This window comes from Aythya marila (assembly GCF_965140915.1).
Source record: "Aythya marila genome assembly, chromosome: 19".
In the NCBI taxonomy this organism is placed as follows: Eukaryota; Metazoa; Chordata; class Aves; order Anseriformes; family Anatidae; genus Aythya; species Aythya marila.
In genome coordinates, this window is record NC_139060.1 from 2217078 (window position 1) to 2240574 (window position 23497).

General features: G+C 58.0%; 2 protein-coding genes across 3 annotated transcripts in view; both read left to right on the top strand.

Moving 5' to 3' along the window:
• The first annotated feature begins 1893 nt into the window (after positions 1 to 1893).
• On the top strand, positions 1894 to 7339 carry LOC309885736 (glutamine synthetase). 2 transcript variants are annotated; one of them, XM_082775993.1, is made up of 7 exons: positions 1894 to 1907; positions 2127 to 2302; positions 2859 to 3020; positions 4173 to 4319; positions 5198 to 5325; positions 6254 to 6453; positions 6622 to 7339. In XM_082775993.1, exons 2-7 carry the CDS (start codon positions 2137 to 2139, stop codon positions 6941 to 6943), a joined length of 1125 nt encoding a protein of 374 aa, XP_082632119.1. In that variant the 5' UTR covers positions 1894 to 1907; positions 2127 to 2136; the 3' UTR covers positions 6944 to 7339. The 2 variants fall into 2 exon arrangements, with proteins under 2 accessions (XP_082632119.1, XP_082632118.1); XM_082775992.1 differs by having other exon boundaries at positions 1904 to 1922; positions 2126 to 2302.
• Positions 7340 to 18600: 11261 nt separating this feature from the next.
• Positions 18601 to 23497, top strand: part of ARRDC1 (arrestin domain containing 1) — a 31611-nt gene continuing 26714 nt past the window's right edge. The window contains exon 1 of the mRNA XM_082775631.1: positions 18601 to 18868. Within this exon, the coding sequence (XP_082631757.1) occupies positions 18751 to 18868 (118 nt within the window). The 5' untranslated portion in view covers positions 18601 to 18750. The remainder of the gene's footprint in view (positions 18869 to 23497) is intronic.

A 23497-nucleotide genomic window follows, 5' to 3' on the forward strand; every position in this document is an offset into this window, starting at 1 on the left:
AGGAACGAGGAAACGTTTGGGCTTCGCAGCCAGATTTATGGATGTGTCCCCAAAGCACCCGGCTGAGGGAGGTGGCTGGTTCGGAGCTGCATGCTTTGAGGGGCTCCTGCACAAAGTCCCTGTGTGACACCCGGCACGGAGGGTGCCACCAGGGAGCCCTGTGCCCTCCACCACCGCCGCTTCAGGTAACCTCGGGCACATCCCTGGGTGCTGACCTCCTTCCCTCGGGGCAGCACCCGCGGCTGGCAGGGCGGGTGACGTCCAGGTGCCACTGATGTCACAACCTGGGGACCAAAATTGCTAATTAGCTTTTGCCTCTCTGTCTGTCGATCTCATTTCCTGGTGCTTGTGCAATCGCAGATGCTTTCGTGTGTCTTCCCGGTTGTTTATCTGCCTGCGGGAGCAAAACACCTCCAGAAGAAAACCAGAGCTGCGGGTGGGTGCCCGGCCAGGAGGCGCAGGGGAGGGTTTGCTGCAAGAGGGCTTTTTAGCTGCCCTGGTGGCACGGAGATGTTTCACTGTTTTGCACAGAAACATTCCTGGGGGTGAGTCAGACAGCCGAAAGCATGAGTCTGCCTGAGGTAGCAAAGCCCCGCACTGCTTCGGAGCCCGGGCATGTTTTAAAGCATTTTCTCCTCTTTTAAAATAGAAAAACAAGGGAGAGTGGGGAGTTGTGGTGCTCTCCTGCAGCTCTGGCAGCTGGGACCTTTGGGTTTTATTGGAAATCCTCTCCCTCCTCCCCCCAAAAAACACTATCAGGGGATTTGAGATAACGCCCGTGAGCTGCCAGCGCTGGCTGTTTGCGCTGCGCTCGTGCCGTCGGTGCACTGGGGCCGGTTTGTTCTGCCTGCTGGGACAACTGGGAGCCCTGCAACGCCATATCTTTGGCAAAGTAAAAAGGCAGCAGCCTGTTTAATTAATCTAATTGAGATTTGGTTTCAGCTCGATAGCTGGAAATCGCTGCTGTATTGAAGCAGTCGGCTCCAGCTCCCACCTGTTTGCTGGGTTCTCGCAGCTGCCTGTGAGTCGGAGCAGAACCACTGCTGCGTGCGGGTGGGTTTTGCTTCTGAAGGTCCTTAATGACTCTCTGGTGCTTGATAATGTAAAATAATGTGTTTTAGCACAACAGTTTGTCCGTGCAAGGGGCAGGACAGGATTCCTGGGGGGCATGGTCCTGGGGGTGCTAGGGAGGAGTGTGGCACCCACCAGGACCCCTGTCACAGCCCTGGAGCGGGGCTGGGGGGCAAAATGCCATCGGGGTGACCCTACAGAAACAAACCACCAGGAGGGAGGTGGCAGATTAGAGTCTGAATAAACAGGACTCGTTATTTTTAAGGACATAGAGCTGTCAGAGAGCATCCAAGGGAATGCTAGGGAGATGGTGAGGAGTCTGGAGGGGAAGATGGGTGAGGAGCGGAGGGGCAGGCGCTGAGCTCTGCTCCCTGGGGACAGCGACAGGACCCGAGGGGACGGCATGGAGCTGGGACAGGGGAGGGGCAGGGTGGGGATTAGGGAGAGGCTCTGCACCCAGAGGTGGTCGGGGGCTGGGACAGGCTCCACGACACAGGGGCTGCTTTGGGGTGATGCTGAGCAGAACCGGGGGCTGGACACGGTGCTCCCTGGACCCTTCTGTGCCCCAGGCTTCTCACCCAGCGCTCCCGCACCGAGCTGCCCTCGGTGCCCGCCGCCCCCCGAGCATCCCCCACCCCCCCCGAGCACCCCCTACCCAACCTGCCCGGCCCCCCCCCCAGCACCCCAGGGCCCTGCCCGCCCCCCCGGCCGGGGCCGTGTCCCCGCTCGGTGCCGCCCCCCCCGGGCGGAGCCGCCCCCGCGCCGCCCCCCGCCCTATAAAGAGCGGCGGGCGCGGCCGGGGGCAGCGCTGGGGCCGGTGAGCGGCGGGGCCACGGGTTCGAGTCCCGTGGGGGGGGGACGGGGACGGGGACACGGGGAGCGAGGGGACCGGGGGGACCGGCTGGGGGTGGCAGACGGCGGGGGGGCGCTTTGGCAGAGGGGCTGGCTGGAAAGTAAGAGCAGGGAAGGGGGCAAAGAGGGTAGGGGGGGGAAAGGAGGGCAGGGGGTACAGTGGGGAAGGGGGCAGAGGGTGACGGCGCGCTCCCGTCCCGCAGGGCTGTCGCCATGTCGGTGTCGCACAGCTCCAGGCTGAACAAGCTGGTGCGGGAGCAGTACATGCGGCTGCCCCAGGGCGGGCAGGTGCAGGTCACCTACGTCTGGATCGACGGCAGCGGCGAGGGGGTGCGCTGCAAGAGCAGGACCCTCGACAAGGAGCCCAAGAGCATCGAAGGTAATGCTGCCAGTGGTCCCTCCTGTTGGCGCCGAGCATCGCTGGGATCAAGTTTTGGGGCGCTTCGGGCGGTGGGAGTCGGTGCTTGCCCTCCTCAGTTGCGTGGCACCGCTGATGCCCGCTGCAGCTGTCTCACGGGGTTGTACAAAGTGGCAGTGTAAATATCCGGCTGCGAGGCTGCCGTTTGCCTAATCTCTCATCTGTCGTCAGCCCTGGGTGGGAAGGGGAACGCGAGATCCTCGCCCCTGGCCACCGGGCAAACAGGCGTGGAGCCGGGCTGGCATCCAGCGCGCTGCGTGCCAGGCGTTGGCAGAGGGTGGCCGGCGGGGAGGAAAAGCTCCGGGGCTGATCCTGCCCTGCTGGATGGCACCGGGGTGGGTGAATGCACCGGTGCTCAGGGTTGTGCAGGAAAACCTCAGTGGCCGTCATGCCACGGCGCTTGGTGCCCTCTTGTGTGCTCCATGCAGAGTCTAAGCCAGCAGCACCTCGCACAATCCATACGTGAGATGCCTCCTCCCAACCCCGCTCTTCCCTTTGTCCCTCTCCCACCCCACAGATGTCCCCGAGTGGAATTTTGATGGCTCCAGCACAGCACAGGCAGAGGGCTCCAACAGCGACATGTTCCTGGTGCCCGTCTGCATGTTCAGGGACCCTTTTTGCCTGGACCCCAACAAGCTGGTGCTGTGCGAAGTGCTCAAGTACAACAGGAAACCTGCAGGTGAGCACCGGTGTCGTTAATAACTACTAATCCCAGCCACCCCGCTATAACTCGGGGTGCCTGTGTTTGAGGAGACCGCTGGCACTGATGCTGCTCCTCACCAACCTGCGCTGAGCTCTTGGCCTGAGGCTCTGAAATGCAAGCACCGGCAGAGGCGGGTGCGTGCAGGGACCTGTTGCAGCAGCTGCTCTGAAGGGCGAGGAGCAGCACAGCGAGAGGTGGCTGCCGCCCCGCTCCCGTGCGGAAGGGTGGCACGGGGTGGCCCAGGGTTTGATCCTGAGCGCGCCCAGCCCTGCGGGGCCATGCAAAGCATCAGTGCTCTGGCTTGTAAATAAGGGGAAACTGTAGGTGAGAAGCGGTGTTCAAAGCGCTCGGGGAGGGGAATAGCAGCTCCCAGTAATGCTTCGGCTTGGTGGCTGCCTTGTTGATGGCTGCAGGAAAGGAATGTGAAAGTGCTGGCGTGGCTCCGGGCCTCTGCAAGGGCTTATCGCCAAGGGCAGAAGTCTGCAGTCCCGGTGTCTGTCTGTCCATCTGATAAAGTCCAGGATGGAGGAGGGGATGCCTGGGGGGAAGGGTTTGGGTTGAGATCCCTTCCCGGCAGCACTGCCTCTGCCAGAGCAAGGCTTAAAGCCAGCCCCGGCTGCTGGAGCCGGGCAGCTCCCAGCCCTCCAGCTCCTGGAGCGGGGCTGCGTTGTCATTAAGGACCTCAGATGGCACGGGGTCCTGCTCCTGAGCCAGCCCAGCTGCTTCCAAAACCACAGAGCTGGAAGGAGATGAGGAGCTGGAGATGGCAGCAGAGGAGCAGTGGGAGGTGGTCAGTCCCTGCTCCCAGGTGTGCCGGGTGCCCGGGGACAGGGCTGGGGAGGAGGATGTGTGCAGGAGAAGGATGCTCATGCAGTGGAGGCAGTGGTTTTGGGGGTAATTTAATGAAACCTCCTGGGCCTGTGGCCTGATGCTGTGGGCATGCAGTGGCTCTGCAAGGAGGAACCTGGTGAGCAGAAGGCCCTGCAGGAAAGGGGATTCATTCACTGCTTTCCCTGGGACTTCTGTGGGAAATGCTCTGGGAGGTGGCTGAGGCTCGAGTGGGATGGAGCTGAACGTGGTGGGTGCGTGCCCACAGTGTGGGTCTGACCAGGATCTCCCTGCCCACAGAGACCAACCTGAGGCACACCTGCAAGAAAGTCATGGACCTGGTGAAGGACAGCCACCCCTGGTTCGGGATGGAGCAGGAGTACACGCTGCTGGGCATCAACGGCCACCCCTACGGCTGGCCCGACAACGGCTTCCCCGGCCCGCAGGGTAAGCGCCTTCCTGCAAACCCCAGCCCAAATGCTCACCGGGGGATGCTGTCCTACACCGAGCATCCCATCCCATCCCATCCCATCCCATCCCATCCCATCCCATCCCATCCCATCCCATCCCATCCCATCCCAACACTCGGGCACATTTCCCCTTGCGGGAGCCAGGAGAAGGAGGGCCGGAGCTGTTTTGCCGACTGCCCCATGGCTCACGTGAGCCGGTCGGCAGCGCTGCTCCTGCCAGACCCCACTGCACAAACAGCTCTGGGCTGCACGACTTGTTTGTCAAGGGCAGGAGAGCTCGGCCGGAAAAATCTCCCCGCGGCTGTTGGTGAAGGGACCGGCCGGGTGCTGCAGCACGAGGCTGAGCACCTCCTGGGAGAGGGCCAGGGGTTTCCCAACCTGACTTCTTCGCGTCGCAGGGACGAGCTGTTTGCAACATCTCCCTTCCCCTAGGCGGGGAGAAGATCTTCCTCTGACCTGTGTGAATGAGGAAGAGCGCTGCAAAACCACAGCCAGCTGACTGCTCTGGGCACGAACAATGCCAGCTGCTGGCAGAACAATCTCCGGAGCTTGAAGTGCTCAGAGGGTCAGTGGGGTGCCCTGGGGCAGACCCAGCCAAGCTCTCCTTATCTCCTGGCTGCCTCCCAGTTGGCGTTACGAGTCCTGTTGAGCCGCAGAGATAAGGCCGAGGTTGCACAGATGGTCACTCACTGCTCCCCGGCGTTGGGGTTGGTGTCCCGATGCACCAAGGATCCCCATTTGATCCCCATAAATCCTCTGCAGCCGATTCTGGTCCCAGTGCCTGGGGGTGGCGGGGGCACACTGCCGTTCCTCCCCAAAGCCGTAATTGTGTGATGCCTTCTGTTTCCTTCCCAGGCCCCTATTACTGTGGGGTTGGAGCGGATAAGGTGTACGGGCGGGACATCGTGGAGTCCCACTACAAGGCTTGTCTGTACGCGGGGGTGAAGATCTGTGGCACCAACGCGGAGGTGATGCCCTCCCAGGTAGGTGCCCGCAGCCCCGTGGATGCTGACCATGATCCAGGTCTGCTTCTCCCAGGCTTGTGCTCCCCATTTCTCCTTGGGGCTTCTCTGCTGTTGGGTTCCCAGTGATGGAAAGTGGGGCTGGGCCACCCTGCGGTGCCCAGCACGGTGTCAGCGTGAGCCAGGACGGGCTGTGAGAGCAGCAAGTGGAGCTGAGGGTGTCTGTGTCCTGCTGCCCTGCCCTGAGAGCTGGGAACCTCCTGTGGGACACAGCCTTGGGCAGCAGCTGGAGGCGATTTGGGTTTTTTAGGAGCTGACACAAGGGAGCCTGTGATTGCTTTATGCAGGTGGCCAGACTGGCCGACGGCGATTTGATTCTCCCGCTGATAAGCAGGGGTTTATCAGCAGCGGGGCTGAGGCACGGCTTTTAACGACCCTGCTGTTTGCCCTGATCTTTTCAGGGTCCTCCTCAGCTGCCCCCAGCACCCTGCGCTCCGGCCAGGCCATGCCAGCAGCTGTGGATGCGTCATCCCAGCTTAGTCACCAAGGGTGGCGCAACCCTGTCCCCAGGAAGGACTCGTGGGGACATCTTTAGTCCCGTGCCCAGCTTGCAGGAGGATCTTACATGCCAGCTGCTTGAGCACCAGCCTTGGAGCAGGGCGTGATACTTATTTACTTCCATTTTGAGAAAAGCCCTCCGATTTTCTCTCCTTAGTTGTGAACAGTTTATTCCCTTTTTTTTTTTTTTTTTTTTGGTGTGCCAAAGCTGTCCTGTTGTCTAACTCAATGCTCCCCATCCCATTGCTGATTCCTGATGGGTGAACTATAAAGCTCAGCCACTCCCCATGCTGGCAGCTCTCGTGGGGGGTGTGACAGGGACACAGGCTGCCCCACAGCTGAGGCACAAATCTCTCCTGTCCCCCACAACACATCCGCTCTCACCTTCCAGTGGGAATTTCAAGTGGGGCCGTGCGAAGGCATCGAGATGGGCGATCACCTCTGGATGGCTCGCTTCATCCTGCACCGCGTCTGCGAGGACTTCGGGGTGGTGGCCACTCTGGACCCCAAACCGATGACGGGCAACTGGAACGGGGCCGGCTGCCACACCAACTACAGCACCGAGGAGATGCGGAGGGACGGGGGCCTCAAGTGAGTCCCTGGGGGAGCCCTGGGCTGCACGCGGGAGGGTTGGGGCCACGTGCCGAGCTGGGGGAACATCTGATTTTAAGAGCACGTTGTCATAAGTGGTGGCCTGAGAGTGCCCCATGGCTCTGCTGGTCCCCACACCAAACCTGACCCCATTCTGGTCCCCCACAGACACATCGAAGCGGCCATCGAGAAGCTGAGCAAGCGGCACGACTACCACATCTGCGTCTACGACCCGCGGGGCGGCAGGGACAACTCCCGGCGGCTCACCGGCCACCACGAGACCTCCAACATCTTCGAGTTCTCCGCTGGCGTGGCCAACCGAGGCGCCAGCATCCGCATCCCGCGCCAGGTGGGCCAGGACGGCTTCGGCTACTTCGAGGACCGGCGGCCAGCGGCCAACTGCGACCCCTACGCGGTCACCGAGGCCATCATGAGGACCACGGTGCTCAACGAGACCGGCGTGGAGACCAAGGACTATGCCGACCACTGAGGCCGCGGGGTGGGTGGAGGTTCTCGTGCCGACGCGAGCCGTGCCCGCGCGGTGCCGTCGGCTGTCAGCTCAGACTCTTTAGGAAGCTCGCTTCTGGTTTTGTGAAATGTCGCCTTAGAAATTATATATATTTTATAGCGAGAGGGAGGGGCCCAACCTATTTTCTCAACCACTTTTTCTGGTTCCTGGTTTTAGGTCATCCTTGGGGAGTTTTTTAAGACTTGGATGGAATTTTTTTTTTCCCGATGGACTTTACACTGTGATGTACATAGATTCCTACGTGGAAGCTGCAGCTGCTGCTGTTTGCACCTGGGGAGGGTGGGTGCTTTTTTTCCCTATATCTCTGTTGCAAGGAAAAGATAATAAATAATTTTCCTGGCTGTATGGCAGCTGGGTTATGCTGTGGCGGGTGCATTTTTCTGTGGCTCCTAGAGCTCCGTGAAGGATTTAATTGGGATCTTGCTGATGAGTTGCTGCTTCTGGGACCGGGGAGCGCAAGAGCTGAGATGCTGGAGGCACCTCGGGCAGGTTTTAGCCCTGAAATGGGGAGGGTCTCCCCCAGCTGCCGGGGCCGCCCTGCCCCATTTGCCGGCCGAAAGGCCATCTCCCTGCATCGTGATCCCCGCAAGGCAAACAGAGTGGCGCAGCCTGAGCAAACAGCGGCCGGGGCAGCAGCTGGCGGGCGTTTACACAGGGCGTGCGCTGCTGAGTCAGCACCCGGCACGGGTGGGGGGATTTTGAACCCGGTTGTGCCTTTAGCTACGTGGGGATGAGCCCAAATCAAGGACCACGGGTCCCTCCTGCTGGTCATGGTGCTGCCAGGGTGAGCTGGGGGTGCTGCTGTGACCCGGACATGTGAGCAGCCAGGAGCCCTTGGTGTCTTTGAGCTGTTCACGATAAATGCAGCCTGGTCCCCACACTACGAGGGACAAATTTTCCTCCCAGAAATTGCCAGTCACAGCTTTTAGTCGTCTTCATCAAAATCACAGTGCTGCCTCGTTTTCCTCTCGTTTCTGTGATGTCTTTAACGGGCGATGTGAGCGCTGGGACAGCGACTGCTGCCTGCAGCTGGAAAATCAATGAAGAGCTAAATCTGGAGCAGGAAGGCTCTCGTGTTCCTCTCCCTGGCTGTACCAGTGCCTCTAAGTACAGTGCTGCACGGCTGAATCTGGGGAAGCGCATCAATCCACATTTCCAGGCGCCTCTGGCACAGCTCTGCATGGGTCCCAGCCTGGTGCTTTGTGCCTGTTCCAGGGCTCAGCTGCGGGTCTCACGCTGCCGTTCCCCTCTGCTGGAGCAGCCTCCCCTGGGGCAGGGCAGGGGGGCTCCAGGGGCTCCCCAAGCCGCAGCCGGGGCTGTTCCCAGAGCTGGGGCCAGCCCTGGCCACTGCCCGCAGGGGTTGCTGCAGCTGCTGTGTGCTCTGATGCCTTCTTGCTCTCCTTTGCCAAAACGCAGATCTCACTGGTCCTTTTCAAGGTCAAAATGGGTCAGAAACCATATTTTGTTTGTATTTATTTTTTTTCCTAACGCAGGAGGATTTCCACCCACAGGGCCAGCACCAAAGGGGAAACGAGGACACATGCATGTTCCTACATGTACAAGAGCTTTTGTTACCATTCGCTGTGCCTGCTGCTGTTGGAGGCGAGCTGTGGGGCTCAGCTGGTGGAGCAGGCGCTGGGGTCGGATCCAGCCCTGGGGACCGGGACGGGAGGCACCCAGCACCACCCAGTGCTCCCCACCAGGGATGGGTGGCGGCGATGGGGGACCCCAAGGCGAAACCCAACCCAGAATGGAGATTCCGGGAGCTTCCTGGGGCTCGGCTTTGCATTTGGGGATCTTCACCCTCCGGGGATTTCCCCAGAAAGCCGGGCCGGGCCGGGCCGCATCCTGCACAGGCGGCAGCGCTGCCTGGGGGTTTGCTGCCCTCAGCAGGCTCCGGGGCGAACGGCAGCGAGCGCAGCCCCGGGACAACCCCAAGCCCACCCAAGCTGCCATTTCCATCCCAGTGGCCAAAAAAAAAAAAAAAAAAAAGCAAAAACAACCCCAAAACAAACCAAAACCTAACAAACAATCCCTCAAAACAAACAAACCAACAAACAACAAAACCCCAAAACCAAAACCAACCCCCTTTGGGGCTCATCCTATATGCATCCCAGAAGCAGGGCACTGCCCGGGGCTCTGTGGGGTCACCCCAGCAGCCAGCACCCAGCAGGCAATGCCCAGGGGACCCTGCAGCTCCTGGAGTTCTTTCCATGGCTGCTGATGCCATTACACTGATTTCAGGCGAGGCCTCCAGGATTGTTTTTTATTCCAGTAATAAAAAGGACACCAGAATTGCCATTCTGACTCTAACAATAGCGTTACTCAAAGCCGCTGGGCAGAAGTGGGGAGTTCTGGGTAGAATAAAGACCTAAACCAAAATGTCAATAATAACTTTTTTCCCTCTCCTTGTCTTCCAGCCTGCACAATCCGCTTGAGTCTCTCTATCTTAATGGGCATTAAAATGGTTTCAAATTAGATCTACGGAAAATTGAACTTTATTCCCTCGGAACTTCAGTCTGGCCTTTAAAAGCCAGCGGTAATAGTTGGGTTTCGTGTAAGAGCATCTCTGATCTCAGAAGCTCTCAGCCTGGGCGGGAGGCAGCAGCACCAGCAATTCTCCGCTGCGGAAACACAGCCACAAGCCGAGGGGGACGCACAGCACCCAGCACACCACGAGACGAGTTGGGCAGGGGCTTGGCTGGGGATGTTTGGACCCAGCCCCACGCTTGTCCCAGTGCAAGCCCTGCTCCTCCTGACTGGCTTTGCACCCAGCTTTTGGCTCCGTTTGGTCCCTAAAAGTAGGGATGAGGACAAAGAGCCCCCAGGCTGTGCCTCATTTAGGGAAGTGCCCCCTGGGGACACCCCGGGTTGTATCTGGCCACGGTGGCGATGCAGCCCCACACAGTTTGTCCAGCCTGTGACCAACCTGTGTGGCTCCATCACTGTTAAAAACCGAGCAGGGAAGGGGTGATGGCAGCTGCTGGAGACCTGATGTGCCCCCACTGCTGGGAGGATTTGGCGCTCAGGCTTTCCAGGAAAGCTCTTTGGCAGGGCACTGGGAGCAGATGGGCATCCCCCAAAGGGATGGGATCCCCACAAGGGGGGGTTAGCCTGGTGGGGACGATAGACACATCAGCCACAACTACACCTCCCGTCTGCTCTGTGCTCGTGGGGTGTCCACAGAGCAGCCTCCACAAACTGCTGGTGCTGCTCACAGAATCACTGAATTGTAGGGTTGGAAGGGACCTCAGGAGATCGTCAGGTCTGACCCCCCTGCCAAAACAGGTTCCCTAGCGCAGGTTGCTCAGGTAGGCATCCAGACAGGCCTTGAATATCTCCAGAGAAGGAGACTCCACAACCTCCCTGGGCAGCCTGTTCCAGTGCTCTGTTGCCCTCACCGTGAAGAAGTTCTTTCTCATGTTGGTGCAGAACTTCCTGGGCTCCATTTTGTGGTAATTACCCTTTGTCCTGTCCCCACAGACCACTGAAAAGAGGTTGGCCACATCCCTCCATCTCCCACACTTATATATTATATAATATATAATATTATATTATTATAACATATTTGTGAACATTAATAAGATCCCCTCTCAGTCTCTTTTTCTCCAGGCTGAACAGACCCAGGTCTCTCAGCCTTTCCTCACAGGGAACATGCTCCAGGCCCCGTATCATCTTTGTGGCCCTCTGCTGGACTCTTTCCAGGAGATCCCTGTCTTTTTTGTACTGGAGAGCCCAGAACTGGACACAGTATTCCAGGGGAGGCCTGACCAGGGCAGAGCAGAGGGGGAGGATCACCTCCCTTGACCTGCTGGCCATGCTCCTTTTAATGCACGCCAGGATGCCCTTGGCCTTCTTGGCCACCAGGGCACACTGCTGGCTCCCCAGGTCCTTCTCTGCAGAGCTCCTCTCCAGCAGCTCATCCCCCAGCACCCCCGGACACCCGGTGCTTGTGGTGGGTCTGTGGGGCCAGGTGAGCTGCCAAAAGCCCTCTGTGAGCTGCAGGCTGGGGACTGCAGGGGTTCTGGGTGGAGGCAGGAGCTGCACAAGGGCACTAACGGGCTTTTGGCAGCCCCAACCAACCTCAGCTGGGTCTCTCACCCACAGGGGCTCCATTTAAGCTTAGCCAGGGGCATTGATCCTTGCCTGAGCTGCCTGGGGGTGTGCTGGTCTTCAGATCAAACCTTGGTGATCCAGCTCCTGACCTTGGTTGGGTTCCCAGCCTGACCTTGGGCCTGTCTCATCCCTAGGCTTTTTGGAAGGTCTCTAGGCTGTGCCTTTGAACTTGGGCTGCAGATTGACTTCAGTTTAGATTTGTGGTGTTGTGGGGGACTTACTGATGGGCTGGGCTCTTGGTTGGATGTTTCCAGCATCTCTGGGTCTGCCACACCTGAGGGCAGAGGCATGGGACCGTGGCTGGGAGCCCCTGCCCTGTGGTTCTGGTGTCCCTGATGGACCTTGGGAGGGTGGAGGGCTCTGCAAGGGGCTGCAGGGGAAAATGAAGTGCTGGAAGAGGTGGGGAATGGGTGCCCCTGGGTGGTGCCCCCTGGGGTGGGGTAGGAGGATCCCCTCCATAGTGCTCCTTGCAGTGTTCCCTGATGCCTCTCCACGGTGAGGTTCCTGGAGGGTGGTGGCACCCCCAGCTGGGCACCTGGTGGGTGTGGGGAGCACTGTGCTGTGCAGGAGAGCTTGAGCTGGGACACTGCTGCTGCTTTCTCAGGCTCTGCTCGCTGTGGGGACCATGCACCCAAGGGTGCAGGATCAAGCTCCTGACCAACAGCAGTCTCTGTTTTGTTTTCAGGACTGTGTCTGGCTGAAGATCACTATGGATGTGGCTGTGGTGTCTGCTGAACTTAGGAGAGAGGAACGGGAACCTTGAACTTCCTCTTGCTGCACTTGGGTGGGAGGACGTGGGCTTGGGGTCAGTGCAGTGACCGCCCCTGTGGGGCTGGGGTGCGATGCTGACAGCCCCAGTTGCAGCACGGGGCCAGCTCCCCATGGTGACACCTCACACCAGTGTCCATGTGAGGAGCTGGGGACACCACGGTGTGTCCCCACCACACAAGTCCTCTCCCCATGCATAGGGACAGGCAGTGGCAGGCTGGGGCCAGAGTGCAATTTCATTTTCAGTCCTCAATTCCTGCAGAGATGCAAGGCTGGTAATGGGATGCTGTGAGCAGGAACACATCTGTAGGGGACAATGAGATGCAAATGACACAATTTTGTTTTGTTTTTTTTTTTTTAAGACCATTTCATTTATGCAGTTCGTGCAGGTGCTGGGGTTGCAGCAAGGAAGTCAAGTGATAGGATTTTAATGTTTGCCAAGGGGAAGGGGGACAGGTGGAGCTGTAGTGGCCTGCAGACAGGCAGGTGGCTGCTGGAGGCAGGGTTCAAACCCGAATAAAGTGACTGGGGGTGCTGCTCTAGGCCTGGGCACCATGATGCACTGAATCCAACATTCTTGTTGGCCTTGATTTCCCCCCCTGCAGCAGATGTGTGTGTGCTGGCTTGGCTGCACCAGTGGCTGAAATGTCAACGCACACTGGGTTGGAGGAGGACTTAATCAAGGACGTGGACCCACGTCATGCTTGGGGTGCTTCACCTTGTCCATGACCCCCCAGGCCACGCTGTTTCCTGTCTGTTCTTACTCAGTCATACCATGTCCTTCCCTCCCTGCCCTCAGCCAAGGGTGCCATGGCTTGTCACACAAGCCCTGTGGTGCCCAGTGTGTCCCCTTCCCACCCTTCTGGGGAAGGGACAGGCCACCAGGCCCTGCGCAGAGATCACTGCTGGCCTGCTCTGAGCTGCCTTTCTGTGGGACCTGTGTAGGCGAGCTGACTGCTCAAGGAGCTGGTTCCTTGAGGCTTCTGGCAGGAGCAGTGTCCCTAGAGCTGTCACAAGCTGCTCTGTGCTCTGCTTATGCCCCAAGGGCAGGGGCTCTGATGTCCCCCCACAGCCCAACGAAAGGGCCACGAAGCTGCTGGCTGCAGAAGCATCCGTGCTGCCTGCTCACTCGGTGAAGGTGGGCTGAGGACTTCCTTGGCTTGTTGAGGTGGGACCTCACCTCCTCACCGGTGGGACCGAGCCACCAGCTCGTCTGGCAGTGCTGTGGGCTGGCAGGGGATGTCCTTTGTCATGGTTGTGGCAAGGTGGAGCAGTGCTGGGAGGGGCAGCTGGGACAGGCCCCGGGGGCACGCGCTTGGTGATGCTCAGGCTGGGGCAGGTTTGTCAGAGGTGACTCACCTGCTCCTGACGGTGCCGCTGGCATCAGAGCAGTGCCCTTTGAGCTCATGGAAACACAGATCAATGACGACTGACGGAAGGGAAATATCCTACGAGGAACAGCCCTGCTGTGGGCAGGGGGAAAGGAGCAGGGGCAGGAGCAGCAAGGTGAGGGGGGGGGGACGCCCATGCCCTCCTGCTCCCCACCTGGCATCCACCTTGATGCAGTCAGAGAGCAAAAGTCGTTCAGAGAGCATTGCTTTGTGCTGAAAAATGTTCAGCAGCTGATGGTGCCCTCTGGCAGCAGTGTGTCTGAGGCCACTCCTGTCTGCCCGGGTCTGGGAGGCTCCCTGGTCTGTGGGTCTGCTCTCCTGATGTCCCTCAGCCAGCCCTGCGAGGGGGCTGTGGGGTGTCCCCACCCCAAAAGCTCTCTGTGTGGGATGCTGACGTGACCCCAGCGCCCACCCTCCTCCCCAGGCACTTCCTCCTGGCCTGCAGAGAGGACTGGGGGATTTCTGGGTGACTTTTTATTGTTAGCTCTGTCCCTGGTATCAGGGGCAGGGTGCATCTCACAGCTTTTAGCAGCCAGAAGGGGGACATCTGGGCTGGTTAAATTAATCCTCATGGGGGGCTGCTGAGAGGTGCAGGGATCACTCCTCCAGCTGGGGTGGTCTCAGACACACCACTGCTGCCTTCTGCCCCTGGATAAGGCCCCTGCTGGAGGTCATCTCTGCCTCTGTCAGCAGCATGGGAACAAAGGAGAAATGCAAAAGACCTATAAGAGTCCAGCCCTTAATTTTAACATGGCCCTTGTCTCAGAGCAGGGGACAGTCCTCCTGTCCCCAGAGCCTGTGGGTGACAGCAAACAGGCCACAGTCCCCGCTCTGCCTGGGCTGTGATGCGGAGCCTGTAGGGACGGGACTTCCCTCCTGAGCCTCTTGTCCAGCCCTGCTCTGAGCAACAGAGGCTCCTCCAGTGAGGGAGGAGATCACAAATCCCATCAGTGAGATTAGAATAATAGCAATAGTAATTAACGCCTTGCTGCTCTCTAAGGATTTTCTAGCAAGGCTCACCAGGTGCTGGATGGGTGTTAGGCAATTACAGCAGTAGCACCCACGTAATGGAGACAGGTGACAGCTGTGCCACCGGCTTGCAGTGGCTCTGCTGGGGACTTGTTCTGTCCCCTGATTTTTCTCAGTGGATTGGGGAATGAAATTAAATGGGAGGAGCTGGCTTAGGAGGGGTGACCCTGAATCAGCCTCTTCCCACAAAGGTGATGGTTGGGGCGGGGGAGGGGAAAGCAGCTCAGGAGCTCCTGGTGTTGCTCATGGATGCTCACCTGGTCCCTAGCAAAGAGACACAAATGCCCCCATAGGAGCTCAAGGGCTTGAAAATACCTCTGTGTGCATTTGGGGACAAAATCCAATGCATCAGCTCCTGCATGCGTGTCGATGGAAATCTGCAGGAGCAGCCTCCCCCATAGAGACACAAATGCCAGTACGTGGGCTTGCGTAGACACAAACCAGCACAATAACATGGAGGCTGGAGAAAATGCTTTGTGGGGAGAGACCTGAAGACCTCAAATTGCTTGGTTTTTCAGGGAAATTGAGATGTGTCTTGATTTCAGCGTGTAAGTACCATCACAGGGAGAAACTACTTGGCACCAGAGTACTCCTTAATGTCAGGGAAAGGCAGAACAAGAACCAGTGGCTGAAACAGAAGCCTGCCAAAGAGGGACTAAAAAGCAGATGTGTATGTTAGCAGTGAGAGAGGCGAGGAGTGGAAGCAGACTGCCAAGGGCCGTGGCAGGACTTTTTTCTCTCTTGGTAAAGGATAATTTTTTCTCTCTGGTGGAGATTCCTCTGCTGAATCATCACCCTATTATACCTCTTAGTTGTCTGCCCACCCCCCTCCTTGCACGGGGGGCTGCTAGAAAGCCCTGGGACATCAAGATCCTAGAGATCTGTACCCCTGGGGTGGGACATTTAGCTGGAATGCCATCGTGTGCCCTTGGGTGAGCTGTATGGCAGAGCCTGTGCACCCACCGAGCAGAGAGGGGGACCACAGCATCAATGTCTTGCCAGCAGAGAAGGAAGGTGTGCGGGAGGTGTGGCAGAACAATGCTAAGTACGGTGTGAACTGATGAAAGGTGTCAGCCCAACACAAATGAATAATCGGTGTTGCTGCTGTCAGTACCAGGTGGCACGGTTGGCTGGCCAGGAAGCTGGCTGAGAAGCAGTGAGGTACTGGGCAAAGCAGGGCAAGGGATTTGGAAAGGTTATAAACCTTTATATTATATTTATATTATAAATATGTCAGTGTTATGGGTTCTATATACACATGTGTGTAAAAAAGAAGTTATGAGTGATATATACAGTACAAATACATCAGTAGCGAGCCCTCCAGGGGCTCCCTGCTCAGATGTGTAGCTTTAGCCCAAGGGAAGTTTGAGATGCAATGAGCAATTTCCTCGGCTGTGCCTCTGCTGTTTTCTCTCCTCCTCAGTCACAGCAACTCCAGTGCCTGATGTCTTGTGGTGTGCTGGTGTGTCCCCAGCCAGCAGTTGAACCACCACCCCCTTGTCCAGTAGGACAGGGGAGAGCACTGGAAAAGCAAGGGTGATTGAGATGAAGACTCCTCAGCTGGAGAGGAGGAGAGGCCACGAGGCCAGGCTTGCCCATCTCCCCAGCCCTTACGCACCCTGAAGCGACAGAGCAGGTGACGATGACCTTGCAAGCTACAAGCTGTTCCAGAGATAACACTAATGCCTCACCCAGGAGTGCTCACCTCATTAAAGCCTGTGCCAGTCACTGCTCAGGTATCTCAGCTGCTTCTATGCTGCCTCTCCTGGAGGCTTCCTGGTCCTGCTGGGGCGATGATGGCCGTGGGGCAGGGGAAGCTGAGGCATGGGCAGGTGCTGGGTCATCGCGTGTGGCTGGGGGACAGCCTCTGCAAGGCCAGAAGGGGACACATTTAAGTTACAAGAAAACGCACATGATTTAACCACGAAGCCTTCTGCATACATCATACATATATATATATGTATAGGTAGTACAAGACTTGCAGCTTCAGCTGTTCCTTTGTGGGCATATTTTGTTCCCAGCCACTTTCCCAGGCCCATGGCAGAAGCTCAGCCGTGCTGTGGGCAGAGCATGGCCCAGGTGCCATGGGTGTTGTTGGTGCTTGTTTTGTTTTGTTTACTACTACATTATTTGTCAAGAAGTTTTGTGTTCCTTAAAGTTAGCGGAATGTGATGACATCTGAAAAGAAAATTTTATTCTAAAGCTGGGGTTAGCATTTTTTATCTGTCTCTCTTTAGAGTTTTCCCTTTTAATAAGGGAAAAAAGAGGAAGGGAGAAATGAGGGCGAAGAGGAAGTGAGAGTTCCCACTATCAGAACAAAGTCTTCAAAACAACTTTAACCAAAACAACAGGACAAAATAGCAGGAAAGGGAATCTTAACATCCTTATCTCTCTCTTTTTTTTTTTTTTTTCCCCCCATCTACTCAGAATTTCAGTGCCTGTGACTCTGCAGGCAATTAGACAACATTGGTGACTCCAGGGCACATGCAGATGAGCAGGGAGGCAGGAATGCAAACAGGCATTTGACTCTAATGAGCAAAACCCTCCTGAACTGAGCACCATCGTGCCACGTACAGGGAATGGCAGGTGCCCTGGCACTGCGGGGCTCATAATTGTGCCCATCTCATTACGTTTTACGGACAGCTAAGCAGTGGGGAAGGATCAGTGCCATGGCACCGCTGCCGGCCATGTCACAAGAGGAGCTCCTGTGTTTGTCAGAGCACTCAGTGACTGTCTCGCAGGGCTATAGCTGTGCACAGCGAGCACGTCACTGGAGCCGGGATGCTTTTGTTCAGCTCCTAGCACAGGAATCCTTTTTATTCTTGTTATGACCTTGGGCAAGTAACTTTACTATGCTTAAAATTACTTTTCTGCAAACAAGGAGTATAAATATATTTGCATCAAGAGCGTTGCAGTGCAGCGTAAGGGGCTCTGTTTTGGCTCATCGAAGGATTTTTTTTTAACCGTGTGTCATTGCTCAGCATCCCTGTGGGGCAAGGGTGATGGTGCTACCCTGGCGATGGGGACAGAGAGGGTATGACTGCTGGTAGCTCAACACTGCTCAAAGCTCTTGGTCTTCAGAGCCTTTCCGTGGGAGAAACAGGTTCAGTAAAATCTGCTGTGGCACAGGGTGCTTCTGCCACCCCTCATTTGTTTGTTTTCTGCTGGCAGTGCCACCTGGGGTGGCTGCAAAGGAACCGAGCTGCAGAGGCTGATGAAAGAGGCTGCGGGCTCATCTTACAGAAGGAGACTGGTGTGCGTAGCCTGGCAAAACAACAGCTAAGGGCAGAGCAAGGAGAGTGGTGTATGGAAGCCTCTGAGGGTATGCACTGCAGGAGATGAGCTACTTAGCGTTGGCACAAGCCCATCGGGGTGTGTGTTGCCTGTGACGACGTGCAGGCTGGAAAGAAGAGGTAGCTTGTAAGCAGCGGAGGAGCGAGGGCCTGGAAGAGCTCCCCAGCAGGAGCCCCGTGCGCTGGGAATATACAAACTACTTCTGAAGTAGCTCTCAAACCCCTTTACGTGGGGTGTGACACTGTGATGGCCACCCTAAGGTGACCCTGGAAGCTCCTGCAGCTCGGGCTGGTGTCGCTGCGGGTCCTGCTGGGTCTGCGCTGGGTGTGCTCTGCAGATGAATGGATAAACAGGGATAAGCGGCCCTCCTCGCACTTACTCATTCTGCCCGTGTGCGCAGCCTGCTTGTCATCAGCCAGGAGGCCTCGCCGGGAGGTGCCTTTCCCCAGCACTGTGTTGGGTGTTTGCTGTGAAATAAAGAAATAGCAAAATGCCCTTTTTACCAATTTTATTTATTTATTTATTTATTTAATTTTTAATTGAGCCTTGGAGTGAAAGCAGCATTGAGGGGGGCACACAGCAAGTGTGAGGCAGGGCAGCCCCCGGAACCCGGGGATGCCCCAGCTGGGGTGCAGCCCTTCACCCCACTGCTCTGTGGGGATCCGTGGGGTGGATGTTTGGACCCATGGGGTGGCTGTTTGGATCTGTGGGGTGGATGTTTGGACCCATGGGGTGGCTGTTTACCAGCCCTGACCCCACGCTGTGTCTGTACAACTCCCACCGGCCGCTTCAAGCGACTGGGGACGTAGGAACAAGCAGGGGGCAAGGTGACAGCTGGGCAGGGGGAATTACAGGCAGAGCTGCTCAGGGGGAGCACTGGGAGAGGCAAGATGGCCCCGGGACAGCCGCCTCCTTTCCCCCCGAGCCCGGCCTTTCCCCCAGAGCCCGGCCCCTCACGGCTCCTCCGCCCGCCCCTTCCCTCAGCGCCCGCCCCGGCCCCACAGCGCGGGCCGGGCCGGGCGGAGGCGGGTGCAGGGCGGAGCCGCCCGGCCGGGGCAGGGACGGCGGGGCCGGCACGGCTCGGTACGGCTCGGCTGGGCTCTGTAGGGCTCGGCACGGCTCGGCAGGGCAGGCACCGCTGCCGGCAGAGCGGAGCGGAGCGGCGCGGCCATGGGGAAGGTGCAGCTCTTCGAGATCCGCCTGGGCGAGAGCCGCGTCATCTACAGCCCCGGCGAGCCGCTGGTCGGCACCGTCACCGTGCGGCTCTCGGGCTCGCTGCAGTACCGAGGTGAGCCCGCGGCCTGCCCGGCACCGGCTCCCCGCTGCCCCATCCCGAGCCCCGGCCGGCTCCGGGCACGGCGAGGCGGAGGGCGAGCGGCCGGGGGCCGGGCGGTGCCGGCGGAGCCCCCGAGCTGCCGGCGGGGGGGTCCCGGGGGTCCCGGCGCTGCCCGCTCGGAGCCGGGGCTGGGGGTGCTGGAGGCGGGGGGGTGCGGGCTGGGTGCCCGCTGGGTGCCCGCTGTGTGCCGGGGCTGCCCCGCTCGCTCCTCGTCCTCCCGACAAGTTGTTGTGTGTTTTTTTGGGAGACTGGAGGGGCTCCAACGCGAAGTCCCTCGGATAGGCACTGGGTGAGGGTGCTCACGCTGCCCCGGCCATCGGCCGTGCTTTCAGCAGCACCTCGCCCAGCTGTCTGCGATAGCTTTTTGGAGGCTTCCTCGGGGAAAAAAAAAATGCCTGGGACAAGTGCAGGCTTGCAGGCTGCTGAACTCCTCCTGGAGCGGAGCAGGGCACGTATCTCCTTGGAGCCTTCTCCCAGCAACGCTCCCTCCAGCTCCAGCGAAGGCATTCCTGCCCCAGCGTGTGCCGGCCTCCCCCTGCCCGGCCCCACGGCTCCCACCCTGTGCTGGGCTCACCCCCTGGGTTTTGGGAAGGCGTTCGGTCTCGGTGGGCTCCGATGGGATTTGGCTAACCAGCCTGGGGCGGCTGAGCAGGGCTTTTGGAGAGCTGGTGGGTGCTTCCAGCCAAAACCTGAGCTGTTCCTTCACCTTCTGTGGGAAGTGTCACAAGTGGCTGGTTGGAGCTGAGGTCCCAGATCGGCTTTACCAGCTGGGTGGCAGCTTGCTGTAACGGGTGTCTGCGCCTGCCCAGGTAACCGGGGTGCTTGAGGATGGGGTGCCAAGGTCTGCAGAGCATGGGGTGACTCTCTGCTGGGCGCCCTCCCTGCTGGATGTGTCTCACCCCCAGGAACAGGGGAGGAAGCTCAGGTGGCTGCCAAACATCCTGCTTGGTGCCACAGGACGTCTTTGGGGAGGGCCCTGCTGGGGCTCGTGGGCCCGGCAGCAGAGGGATCGAACAACCTCCACCACAATGTGGCTTCTGCTGGGCTGTGGGGAGAGCTGGGCAAAGGCCTCGCAGCCGTGTGGGTCAGTGTCGTAAGGCACATCCACACACACCTCCTGTGACCAGCTGGGACTCCTCAGAGGAATAAACACCTCCCTGGAGAAGACGTGAGGTGCTCGCCCTTTGCAGGCCAGGCCCACGGCAGCCAGGTGTGATACTTTCCATTTCCCGAGCTGGACCAGTCTGACGTGTGTGGTTGTGTGTTGTTTTTTTTTTTTTTTAACCACAAACAAACTCACGCATGATTACTCCACACCGTGCCTCATTTTATGGCTGTTGGAAACCGTGCCTATCAGGAGGTGGACAACACAAGCAAACAAAGCTCGTTCTGCCTTGCTATAGACGTGCTACGAGTCCTGGGTCACAGAAAAGCCGAACTGGAGACACACCTTTCAGGATCATAAATACTTCCACCTACTCTGGCTTCCTTGCCAGCCCTGCTGACTAGCACTAATGGCTGTTCAGTAACACGCCGTCCTTGGCTGGCCGTGTGGCCACATTACGGGCGGTGACTCACCTTTGTGGTGACCCTCACGGACCTTCACAGCCTCCCCTGTGTCCCTGCCAGGATGGAGGTGGTCCTCTGAAAGCCGGGCCTCTGGGGAGAGCGCTAATGGCACTGCAGGTCCCTAATTGTTGTGCCTAACTTGCTGGGTAAATCATCAAGCGCCTGTGTACGGGGAATAATTAATCTAACAGGAAGCTGGTGCTGGGACGGCCGGGGGTAGGGTTAGTTTGGGGGGAGGGAAAGAAGTTATTGCAGAGCAGGGGACAGCCCTGGAATGAAGCTGCTGCTGCTCGGGGGTGCTGGAGCACTTCCCTCTCTGCTCGGCAGCTCCCAGGGCCGTGCCGATTATTTCGGTCTTGTTGCCTACTGCTCAGCCGGGCTTCTCGCGGGCGGAAGCGTAATGATAAAATAACAGCCCTCTCCCAGGTCACCCAGAGTAAAGAACCTTGAAAGCACTTTCTGGAGCAGATTTCAGCACTGTGCTCTTCTGCACTCTGTTATTTAGCTGTCCAGGTTTATGCAGTGATGCCTTGACTTTCAAATCAGTCCCTTGAACTACAAGGCTCCAGACACAAGTACCGATGTCTGTTCGTGTTCTAGAAGTATCTAGGTCCATAATTTCCATTTCTGCAGAGCCTGCGAATCATAATTTTCCAGTCTAATCTTAAATGTAGTAAAAGGTTTCACTTCTCATATGGAAAACCGAGAAAGTTGGTGGTGAAGAAGGGGTTGAAAGCAGGTCACCTGGATCCTGAGCCGTGCTACGCTCAGATTCTTGTAGTGACTAAAAGGTCACTTCTGTTTTTGTGGAGGGGCAGCGTGAGGAAGTGTGGTTTTGGCCAATGCATAAGGTGGTTCTGATATTCGTGTAGCCTGCCCCCGTGCTGGGGGGAAGAGGTGACATCTGAGCACTCTGTTAGCCAGGACCCTCTGCACAACGGGACCTCTGCAACCGGGAAGCGTTGTTCCTGCAGGAGGGCCGTGGCTTGGGCTGCTCTGCACAGTGCTGGTGAGAGGATGGACTGAATCCCCAGGTAGCAGTCTGCAGCATGCTCTGCCCTGCGACAGCAGTTCATCTGGTGAGGGAGCGCGATGCCCGCGACGCAGAACCGAGCGAGGTCCTGGTGGAAGGCAGGGATGGCCCCAAAGCTGCAGCTGCCCCCAGAGGTACCGGCAGTGCCCAGGGAAGGCCCACGGGTCACCAGACATCTGCTCGTGGGCACAAGGATGAGGCAAGGCTGGCACTGCTGCACGGGAACGCTCACGTATCGTCCTGCAGCATCGCTCCGGCAGGCTGGATGGCTCCGGCTCTGGTGGCAGTGGATTAACTTTCTTTTCTCATTGTCTGGAGCGAGACAGCAGTGAGCTGTGTGGCCAAGCCTGTCTGAGACTGGGGAACAAAAGAGGGATTTTTGCTGTCCTGGCTGGCTTGCTGCTGGAACTGAAACTCCTCTGGAGTCAATAACTAATCGCAGGATTGTTTTGTGTCTCTTGTCTCCGCAGTGCGCGCCGCTCTCCGCTTCTCCCCCGCCCGCGCACCACTTGCGCTCATCTTGAGAAACTGTTTGCTGCTTTCTTTGGCGAGGAGATGTGCTGCGGCCCTCCCTCTTGTTTAACAAAATGAGGGAACAAGTGGAGTGGAGCTCTGTCCGTCTGATTTGCTTCCAAGCATGACAAACGGGGTGTGATTGCGTATTCTTTCCCTGGAGCAGCGCAGAGCGGGCAGAGGCGCAGCTTGTCTCTCTGGGCTGGAGTCAGGTAGGCAGGAGGGATGCTCCCCTGCTGGGAGGAAGAAGCCCATGGTTTTCTGTCCGTCCCTTCTGGGGGCAGCTCCCTGACCCTCGCAGGGGCCCCGCAAACGGGCACAAAAGGGAGTGAGTAAGGTGGGTGCTGGCTCCAGCATCTGCCGGGGCGGTGCAGGCGGCAGTGCAGGTGGACGTGCTCTGCTCCACTTGCAGCCTGCTGTGGAGTGCTTTCTGCTAAGGTCACCCCTTGGAGGAGAGGGGAAGAGGAGGAAGTACGCGTGGAGGAGCCACATAGCCGTCGGTTGACGTGGCAAAGTCTTGCCAGAGGCTGTTGCAGCCAGGAAGAGCAGGACAGACCTGCCGACTGGCCTCTGCTGCCTGGAGAAGGGGATGCTCGGGGTCTTCTAATAGCACAAGGGCCAGGAGGTGGCTGGGTTGTGATGCACGGCTCCTGCAGGTGTGACCTGTGGAAAAGCATGGAAAAAGGTGTTCTGCAGGGAATTGGGGCAAGTCTTTTCCTCCTCCTGCTCAGGGCAGCTGCTCCTGAAACAGCCTGACAAGCACACCGGGGCTGGGGTTTCTGCTCCGTGCCTGAAGTTAGCGATCTCTTTGCGCTCCTAAAATTGTAGCTCTTAAAATGTGGAAGTGCAAAGTGCTTTGGAAGGGAGGAAAAGTGCAAAGGGCCTGGCTGGCTTTAGGTCTGCGGGGTTTTGTCTGGTGTGCAGGTGTGCCCGCCTGGGCTCTGTTTCGTGTCTAGGAGCTGAAACTGGAGGTGAAACAGCTTCAGACCACGAAGATGTGCAGGTTTCTGTCTGCTCATGGTAGCTTGTAAAAACCAACGTCACATCCACCAGCACTGTTTGATGGCCAGTTAAAAATAGTTGACGGGGTGCAGGTGTCAGGTGTGAGCTAGATTTTTATTTATTTTGCTGTGAATAAGCCTGTGAGGGGAGGCTTTTCCCCAGAAAGGGCTTCACCCTGGCCAGGTACGTCTTTGTCTAGGATCACGTACTGCTTTGAGAAGGATGCTTGGTGCCACGTGGTTGAATTGAATGGATGAGCGAGCTCTGGCAGGTGTGTTGGGACAGAGAAGTGCTGGTGACTGCAGAGGACGTTGGGGTGTCCCGAGGTAAGGACAGACCCCTCAGCAAGGTGGTGGTGGCAAGTTAGTGCCAGGCAGGAATCATTCAGAGACCTAGTTTAGTTTAAAAACATCCTGACCTTTGAGCACCTTACCCTTGATTGAAAACTGGAGCTTATCAGATAT